The sequence below is a fragment of the Zootoca vivipara genome, chromosome 6 (assembly GCF_965207765.1).
Source record: "Zootoca vivipara chromosome 6, rZooViv2.hap1.1, whole genome shotgun sequence".
In the NCBI taxonomy this organism is placed as follows: domain Eukaryota; kingdom Metazoa; phylum Chordata; class Lepidosauria; order Squamata; family Lacertidae; genus Zootoca; species Zootoca vivipara.
In genome coordinates, this window is record NC_142589.1 from 76,809,344 (window position 1) to 76,818,978 (window position 9,635).

The 9,635-nt window shown below is 49.1% G+C and overlaps 1 protein-coding gene across 1 annotated transcript; it reads left to right on the plus strand.

The window, feature by feature from the left end:
• The first annotated feature begins 320 nt into the window (after positions 1–320).
• LOC118088005 (homeobox protein Nkx-2.4-like) lies at positions 321–6,563 on the plus strand. The gene is made up of 2 exons (XM_035121153.3): positions 321–720; positions 4,107–6,563. Exons 1-2 carry the CDS (start codon positions 462–464, stop codon positions 4,649–4,651), a joined length of 804 nt encoding a protein of 267 aa, XP_034977044.1. The 5' UTR covers positions 321–461; the 3' UTR covers positions 4,652–6,563.
• Positions 6,564–9,635: the final 3,072 nt, after the last annotated feature.

Consider the following 9,635-nt stretch of genomic DNA (forward strand, 5'->3'; position numbering starts at 1 on the left):
TGGTATGGCTGGAGACAGCATGCCTCCTTGGGGACAGGTAGGCCCTACCTTTGTCTGCAGTGATGCCAGCGAGATGTCCCAGGTTAAAGGTTCGTGAACTGAGTCTCCCCTCTCGCCAGCGGGGTTTTCATACCAATTCACCGCTTGCCATTAACTTGGACTGTCTGCTTCTTCGCTCCTGCTGTTTGGTTAGACTCCTGGAGAGGAGGGGCTGGCTCCTTCGCCCCCACCCACCCACCCACTCCACCTCCATTGCGGTAGGTGGAGCACTTAAATCCCTGATAAGGTGCAGACTTTAAGATAAAAGGAGGAGAAGGCCCTTTGAATCACCACCTCTGCAGAGTCCGTCTGGAGAGGGGTGGGAAAGAATAGCAGGTCAAGAGTGTGTGTGTGTGTGGGGAATACCTCAGCATCCAGCTCTAAATCCTCCATCTTTCGGGGTGCGGGAATAATCCGTCCACATGGAGGACCTCAAAGCGTTTACTGCGGAGGCACTGGAAGATTTTGCCCAGTTTATGCCCGGCACCCACCAGTCTTCTTTGGGGGGCTCCAGGTTCTCCATTGGCAACTGCTTGCCTCCCAACTCCATGCTGGGTTGCTACCCAGGGACATTCCCAGGCCCAGCAGAGCTGCCCGCCTACCCGCAGGAGAACTTCAGGAACGGGGTGGCCCACGCAGACTGGTACGCCTCTGGCACCGCGGATGGACCCTACCCTTCATGTAAGTGAAGTACCCTCTTAGCTGTCGGATGGGTTGCTGTTGTTACTTTTGCAAGCAAAATGTCTGTCATCGGGCAGGGCAACTTGCACGGGGCCGTCGGCAGGCTTCTGAACTGCCAAGTGCAGAAACGTGGCAGAATAACGCTCTCGGAGGAGGCTGCCCGTTGCACCCCTGCAGGAGTTACGGACATGAGAAGAGCCTGCAGCTGGATCAGCCCAATGGCCCAGCTAGTCCAGCATCCTGTTCTCACAGTGGCCAGCCAGATGCCTCTGGGAAACCCGAGAGCGGAACCTGAGCTCTCTCTTCCCTCCTGGTATTCAGAAGCAATGCTGCCTCTGAATGTGGAGGCAGAGCAGAGCCATCAGGTCTAGTAGTAGCCATCGATAGATTTCTTTGTGAATTTGTCCAATCCCCTTTTCGAAGCCATCCAAGTTGGTGGCCGTCCCTGCCTCTTGTGGCTGGGAGTTCCACAGTTTAACTACGCTCTGCGTGACGAAGGGCTTTCTTTTATCTGTCCTAAATCTTCCAGGTTTGACTGTTCGCTCTGGGCTTGCCACCTTCCAACCAAGAGTGGGGCCTACGCTCGATGTGGCAGGGAATGCCTCTTACACACTCAAAAAGTCAACCCCCTATTTTTGAAGCTACAGCTTGAATTCCCCTGCTGTCAGAAGTTAGGGGAACCCTGCCCCTGGAACGGGTCAGAATGTTGGAAAGTTGTCATTATGTACGGAGGGAGTGTGGTGTAGTGGTTAGATTGTTAGACCAAAGAGTCCTGGTTGCTCACTGGGTGACCTTGAAACAACATAGGGAGCTGCCTTCTACCAAGACAGACCAATGGCCTAGCTCAGTAATGTGTACACAGGTTGGCAGCTGCAGCAGCTCTCCACAGTTTCTGTTTGCAACATCTGGCTTCCAAAACCTGCACTCTAGCACTGATCTAAGGCCTCTCCTCTGCCTGGGCCTAGCCTTCCTCGCAGGGTCGTTGTGAGGACAGAAAGCACTCTGTGCTCCTTGGAAGAAAAGTTAGGACAACCCGATAGATTACAAATATACATTATTGTATGCAACCGAATCTTATATAATAAAATCACACTCATTGTCCTCATGTCTATTTGTATGTAGTAATCAGAACAGCACCTTTTACCACCCAATAGGTGGGCTTGGGAGAACCCCAGATTTGTGGGGAAGCACATTAAGGGGGACCCCCTGCCCCCCAAACCCAGCCCAATGACAACTGAGCATGCTCAGTGGCTTGGGATGCCGATTGTGGGTTTTGCACATGGGAAGAAACAGAATGGAGTGGAGAATTTCTCTTTGGATAGCGCAATTGGTAGAGCACGAGACTCTTAACCTCAGGCTTGTGGGTTTGAGCCCCATGTTTGGCAAAAGATTCCATATTCCTCCCATATTCCTTCCCACATTCTTTCCCATATTCTTTCCCATATTCTTTCCCACAAAGAACAGGGCCGGTAGAGTTACAATTCCCAGAGTTATTTGGGAAAATAATATCAGCTTTTGTCCTGGTTCCCTGGAGTCATCTGGCTGGCCGCTGTGAGAACAGGATGCTGGACTTGGTGGGCCATTGCCCTGATCCTGCAGCCAGGCTCTTCTTGTGTTCTTATCTTTTTAGTGAAAGTCCAGTATCCCTCGCATTGGAAAATGGTGTCGGAGTTTTGCCAGCAGAAAGCATCCTATCCTTACAGATCTGCAGTATTTTCAGTGCACGCTTAAAAAACTCGAGCTCCCCCAAAGAATTCTGACAACCATAGCTTCCCTCTCATGGAGCTAAGATTTCCTTGACCTACTGAGGCCTACAGGATTATTTGGCAGAAGTTGTGCGTTTTTAAAGTGTGTTGAATATGAATATATGGCGTTATCAGCAGCGCATGCTAACCAGCCGAGCTGAAATGAGGACCAGGCTTTTGATCGCCAGATCAAGGGCATCACTTTTGGTGAATTAACCAAACTAAATAGTTTAAACTAGATTTTGAAAAGTTGTACAATGAGTTGTTGTTGTTTTGAATTTTATCGTGCTTCCTTGGTGGGTCATGCAAACCGCTATTGCGTGGACAGGCGGAGTCCCCCCCCCCCAACCCCAGGCGACCCCTGAGTGGAATAATGACTCAAGACAACGTGTTATGGGATTAAAATTGGCCACAACTTTATTAAGTTTCAGGTGTAGGGAGACCTTGGCTCAGGCATTGCACATTTATCCTTCCCAGTCCCCAGCCGGGGATCTGAGAGACATCAGGGTTATCTAGAATGTGTGGGGATTGGGCTGGCTCTGGAGAACATATGTTCAAGCAGAGAGCCCGCCCCCCCCCGTTTTGCCGTTGTTGCAGGGGAGAGCAATGACAACCTCTCGGCGTATGGCCAATGCCTCCCCTCAAGACCCTTTTAACGGGGAACCCTGGGATCACTGCCGCAAGGGGGGTGTGGGTCACCGCTTCACACCCCCCCATTTAGGAAGATAGACTAAAGGATTCCGCCCAAGGCCTGAAACCGCCAAAGTTGTGATGTTTTGCTACGGGAAAGGCAAAACCTGCCAATGCAGGAAAATTCCTTTCTGGCCCTTCAACAGCGACCATGACATAGCAGTGCCTGTGTACCTGTGGAAAAGAGGTTAACCTACAAAAGAAGACTTAACTGAGGGAGGGCAGGGTGGGAGAAGTTCTAGAGCCAACTGAGGCTTCGCAGGTAAGATTCACCTTCTATTGTGTGGGCAGGTCGGTCCCTCCCCTTACCTGCCCGCTGAGGTAGACGAAGACCTCCAGGTACCCAGCCTGCATTTTATGTGGGGACCGGTCATTCTGAACGATGTTTTTACTGGGCAGGGGTCACTGCAGATGAATTTATGGGACTAAGAGAGTGACCATCTGGGAAAAAAAACAAATGAGGAATCGCTGCTTTAAATGTATAGTGTGGATCCACATGCTACAAAGAGCTCCCCCCCCCCCCACAAAAAAACTGGGACTCTGCATTTGATTATTATTATTTTATTATTTATTTGATTTCTATACCGCCTTCATCTGAAGATCTCAGGGTGCTTCACAAGATAAAAAGACAGTCGTACCTTGGATCCCAAACGCCTTGGTACTCGGACGTTTTGGCTCCCGAACACCGCAAACCCGGAAGTGATTGTTCCAGTTTGCGAACATTCTTTTGGAACCCAAGCATCCGACGGGGCTTCCGCGACTCCCGATTGGCTGCAGGAGCTTCCTGCAGCCAATTAGAAGCTGTGATTTGGTTTTGGAACGTTTTAGAAGTCTAACGGACTTCCGGAATGGATTCCTTTCGACTTCCAAGGTACGACTGTACAGGATAATGTTTGATTCTCAATGGCAGCCTGACTCGCTCTCATTCTTTCTCCTCTCCCCCACCCCCAGTCCCCAGGTATGTGGGGACATCGGGGTTCAGTGTAGCCGGAGCAGACTGCCTGGGCTACATTGGCGAGGTGATCAAGCCGCCCTCGTTCTTCACCGGGAACCCATCCAAAAGGAAGCGCCGGGTGCTGTTCACCCGGGCCCAGGTTCATGAGCTGGAGAAGAGGTTTGAACTGCAGAGGTACCTGACCGCCCCAGAGCGTGAGCACTTAGCCACCATCACCCACCTCACCCCGAATCAGGTGAAGATCTGGTTCCAGAACCACCGGTACAAGATGAAGAAGCAAGGCAAGCAACAGGACCCCAAGGCCGACCTAGGGCAGGAAGCACACCGAACCTGCGACAGCGGTGTGGTTCCACCACACCCAGGGGGCTACCCTTTTGCCGGGTCTCTGATGGAGGAGAAGTCCTTGGTAGGGTCTCCTTATCCCTTCCCTGGACTCGCACCCAGCAGCCAGAGATTATCTGCCAGCCCCAGTTCCAGCGCCGACTCTCAGCCTGGCACAAAGGCTGCAGAAAGCAGGCTGGCGTTCGGCAAACCATGGTAGCTGACGGAAGGGGACCAAGATTGGACCATTTGATGGCACGAGAGGCCGTGCTGTGCACCCGACAGCCCACGCAAGGGGCTTGCCTTGTCGTGTTGCACAGGTAGCACCCAGTGGACGGGGGCATCAGATGTGACTTGTGTGCCGTCAGGCTGGCCGCTCTGAAACCAGCTGAGATTTGCTTTTGTGCTACAGTACCAGGTCAGGGCTAGATATGGCAAGACTGGAGCCAGGGCAAAACCTGGTCAGGAGCTAGCCAGCAGTAAATCACACTGTGCAAGTTGGATTGGACTCTGTATTGACAAAATCCGGGATCTGCACAGGCCTAATGGGCAAAGCAACTTATCTCTGGCAGCTCTTGCCCCCATAAAGCAGTTGCCGAGACTGAAAATCCCCGCCTCCCCACAGCTGCCTAAGTTCCCTCCTCTCCAGGGTCTACCCGAAGCAATCAGAGACTGCGCCTGTGTGAAGCAAACTTCTCCTCTGCCCCTTTCATGCCTCCCTTGGTTCTGGGAGAAGGTTCTGGGGTAGAGGAGCTTGTCAGGTTTCTTCACCAGCCTAACTCATCTCTGCTTCTTGCCCCTCCCTCCTCTCCAGCCTCCGCTTTTGGCTCTGATTCCGGACTGCTCTCTGCCACAGCCTCTTCCGCACTCACTAAGCCCTGTTGCCCCTTCAGCTTCCAACATCTCCTCTACCCAGTTTTCTCCCTCGGACCACTCATCCTTGCCCCACCACCAATCCCTGGGCTGTGAACCTACTTCCCTCGTGGGTTCCCCAGCTGGTTCCTCCCGCCACTTCTTCATCCAGCCAGTCCATGACCTCTGGTTAGAGAAAGAACTTGGGTTGAATCAGACGGGTTGTAGGTGGAGTGGCTAAATCTGGAGCAGCGGCACGCCTGGGGTCCCTTTGGGGCTGATAGGGCGGAAGGCGGGGAGGCAAACAGGAGGTGGCGCCAGAGCGAAGGTTGTGCTGAGCCAACAGATTCTAGTTTTGTGTCCATCCTCCTCCCTGCCAAGTTACACCAGGGCAACACTGAGACAGAGCAGGAAGCTGATGGCCTGAATTGGTTGTAAGTGAAAGGCAGGCTGAGGTTGGTAAGGCCAAGCCCCATTCACCGGAACGCAGGGGTGAGGAACCTTTTCCATCTGGCAGGCCAGATCTTTGATAGGGCCAACTTTGATAGGTGGGAAGAACCACTCCTCTGTCAATTATCCGATACCCTAATGGTGGAAGTCGATTGACAGGTGAGCAGCCAAGTCTCCACCTGCCCCACACCTGGCATCACCTATAATAATATGGGGCAAGTGAGAGTGCTCCGGGGAAGACAACCTGGTGGGCCAGATTTGGGCCCGCAGGCTGAGGGTTCCTTGCTCCTGCCCTAATGGACCAACCATCACTCAGGTGCTTATTGGCTTTTTAGACAGAAGAGACCAGACTAAAACATAATGAGAAATCATGGTAGGAAGACGAGGAGGAGCCAAGCTGCCGACAGGCTTAAACCAGCAAGTCTCAAACCATTTTAAATCCCGCAAAAAAGAAGGAAATAAAGAAAAAGGTTTGCTGCTTGGACCAGACACATACTTCAGCTGCAACTTTTCAGATCAGCCAGCACTTCTGATTGATCGGTGCTCCAGGATCGATCGCTGTAGCTTTCTTGGGAAAAGGGAAAGATCCATCAAAGGACTTTTGCTGATTTCTCTGCAGGCTCCCTTCTTATTGCTTTGTCGAAAGCAAATCAGCGCAGATTACGGCAAGAGTAAGCCGGGGTGGTGGTGGTGGTGGAATGTCAATTCTCTTTAGATCAGCCTTTGCTGGCCTGGTGTCCTCCTGGTGTTTGGGACTGCAGTTCACACCTTCTCGAACCATTGATCATGCTGGCTGGGGCTGGTGGGAGATAAATTTTCCTCTGACTGAACTACCGGGTTTGTGGGGTGGGGTGGGGGTGGGAGAGATAATTTGTTGTTAGGTGGTGCAAACAGCAGGTGACAGCTCAGGGCTTGCTTGTTGCGCTGTGGTGACAGAGTGCCTTAATCCTCTTTAATTGTGCAAAAATATGTTTGAGCTTGAAAACCTCCTGAAAACAGGGACAGACTGGGATGGTGCCTGTCTAGCAGTTGCCCAGACGTGAAAACTACTTGCCGTTGCATCCTCAGGTTCAAAAAGGTATTGACGATTGCTATGCGGGAAGAAAGAAATTGTACACGAGAACATTCAAGAGAACTTGGAGAGACCAGGTACATTGGTGCCTCATGGCAGAACTCCATTTCAGATCAAACAGGATCAGAACACACCTCAGGTTGCCTCTGGATATTGGAACTCACCTGAGGAAACTCTAGACCACATGCAGACTAGACACATTTAAAGCACATTATTTTCCTCAAAGAATTCTGGGTACTGTCGTTTGCTAAGAGATGCTGGGAACAGTAGCTAGGGTGTGTGTGTGTGTTGAACTACAGTGCCCAGAATTCTTTGAGGGAGATAATGAGCTTTAAGTGTGCTTTAAAGGCATAGTGTCCACTACTCTAGAGCAAGGAGAAAGATTGTCCGGTTTTGTTACATTCATTTACTATAGACATAGCTGCCAAGTCTCCCGCTGAAAAATGCGGGATCAGCAGCGGCGCGGCACCAGAAGTCGCTTCTACGCATGCGTAGAAGCAACTTCCGGTGCTGGCGATGCCTGATTTCCGGTGCCCAGACATGGGCAGAGCAGCACCCGAAATGGAGCCTCCCTGGCAGGAAATCCGGGGGAATTTCCGGGATTTTTTTTCTAATTGGGATAACAGCGGGAAACGGATTAAAATCCGGGGGTTTCCCGCGAAAAACTGGAGACTTGGCAGCTATGACTATAGATGTGTTCTACATCCCGCAAGCTTTCCAAATTGTACACTTTGCAAGGCCATGATTAGCCCGAGGTCTGGAAATTCCCTGTACACATAACCTCTGGTATATGTTGCATGTGCTCTGTATCATAAAATCCATTTAAAAAAAAACAAAAAACCCTAGTTATCCCTTTAAAAAAAACAAGGCTAAAGACGAAACAGCGCCAGCATAAACCTGAGTGTCACGCTGAGATAAAAGACAAATATTACTCCAATCTAGATATGATATTGTAAGACTGGGCAACGTATACGCAGGACGAACGTCATCCTGGAATACGCTATGTATGCCAGGAACACTGTGAGCACTGTCCATTTCTCAACACATTTGTTTGCAGTGGAGAACGACTTCTCAAGAAGCACATTCAGACACTAGTGCAGTTGTTCAAATTTTCTGGAACAAATACTCATGAAAGATGGGTGGGGAGTCATTTTTCCACCCTGAAACAGTATGCACGTTTGCTGCTATTGTTTAGGGAAGGGCTGCAGCCCGGGGATTAAGAGCATCCGCTTTGCATGGAGAAAACTGCAGGTTCTAACCCCCGCAAGCGCCTGCAGGTAGGCCTGACACTCTGAAGAACTGTTGCCAGCCTGTGTAGACAATATTCAGGTAGGTTCCATCAAGAATCTAGGCAACTGCTGATGTTCCTTAGTAGGTTAGCCACTAGATCCCTGTTAACAATAGACTTGTCTGTAGGACAAAATAATAAAACCTGTTCTGGATCATCTGCATTTCACTGTCCGGTTATTTTTCTGGCCGAGTGAAGGATTTGTCCCCTATATTTCTGCATGAGGGGAGAAGAGCAGAACTCCTGATACAACTTCACATATCCAGATGGCAAATACCCCCAGGCTGAATTGTAAATACATTTCAGTCAATACAAATGACTGGAATTGTCCTTGGAGGTTTTTAAGCAGAGGGTGGATGGCCATCTGTCATGGATGCTTTAGTTGAGATTCCTGCATTCCAGGGGGCTGGCTTAGAGGACCCTTGGGGGTCCCTTCCAAGTCTATGATTCTGTGTACTTTTCCAAAGCTCTACAGTGGTACCTCGGTTTAAGTACACAATTGGTTTCGGAAGTCTGTACTTAACCTGAAGCGTACTTAACCTGAAGCGAACTTTCCCATTGAAAGTAATGGAAAGTGGATTAATCCGTTCCAGACAGGTCCGCAGAGTACTTAAACTGAAAGTACTCAAACCGAAGCATACTTAAACCGAGGTATGACTGTACTTCCAATTTGCAGGTAGCAAGTCAAATTCACCATTCCTCCACATCCACTTCCATTTATTACCTTGTATAGCAAGTCTCCTTTTGTCAGAAAATCACAGCAAGCAACACCCTGGGGAGCAAATAGCAGCTGGGGATGGAGCGAGATATTTTCAGCAAGAAAACTGGTACAGCACCAATCTAGATTGCAAGCACGTTCTGGATCGGGGGCCCAGCGCCTGCATTTTCTTCATGTTAAGAGTTTCTGAAAATAATGGCTAAAGGTGACCAAAATAACTTCATAACACACAGAGCGGCCCTATATTCCCTGGCTGCAAAAGAAGAAGAAAAACGGAAAATGAGTTAGATAAAATCTCTATAAATTGTGGTGATTCAAGGGTATAATTTGAAATCAAACTGGATTTGAGTTGGTGCCTCTGGTAACCCTTCGCTTAAATCACAGATGTTGGCTCATATCTGCATTGTTTTATTGGAACTTTGGCTAGAGCAATAAACCTAAATTGATTGATTTCTTTTTTAAATTTTATTTATGCCTTTCAGGTTTATACATTTCACAAATTTTACAATCATTTTCACATTTCAAAACTCGACTTCCTTCCCCCTCTTTCTGCGGTTCCTTAAATTTATTTTTAATATCTTCTGCATATCCAAATTAACTTAATTTGCTCATTTATTCATCTGCTTTGAATATATACTCTTATCAAACTGCAGGTTATTACAATAATCCTGCCAATGTTCTTACCCGTTTACAATTCATCTGTAAATATTCAATAAACCAATTCCACTCTTTTATAAAAAGTTTGTTATCTTGATTTCTTATTCTTCTGGTAAGTTTCGCCATTTCTGCATATTCCGTAAGTTTTTGTATCCATTCTTCCTTTG

Coding starts and splice junctions, on each gene's coding strand:
- LOC118088005 (XM_035121153.3), top strand. CDS start 462: ATGGAGGACCTCAAAGCGTTTACTGCGGAGGCACTGGAAGATTTTGCC. Junction 721..4,106: donor GGATGGACCCTACCCTTCAT/GTAAGTGAAGTA, acceptor CCCCACCCCCAG/TCCCCAGGTATGTGGGGACA.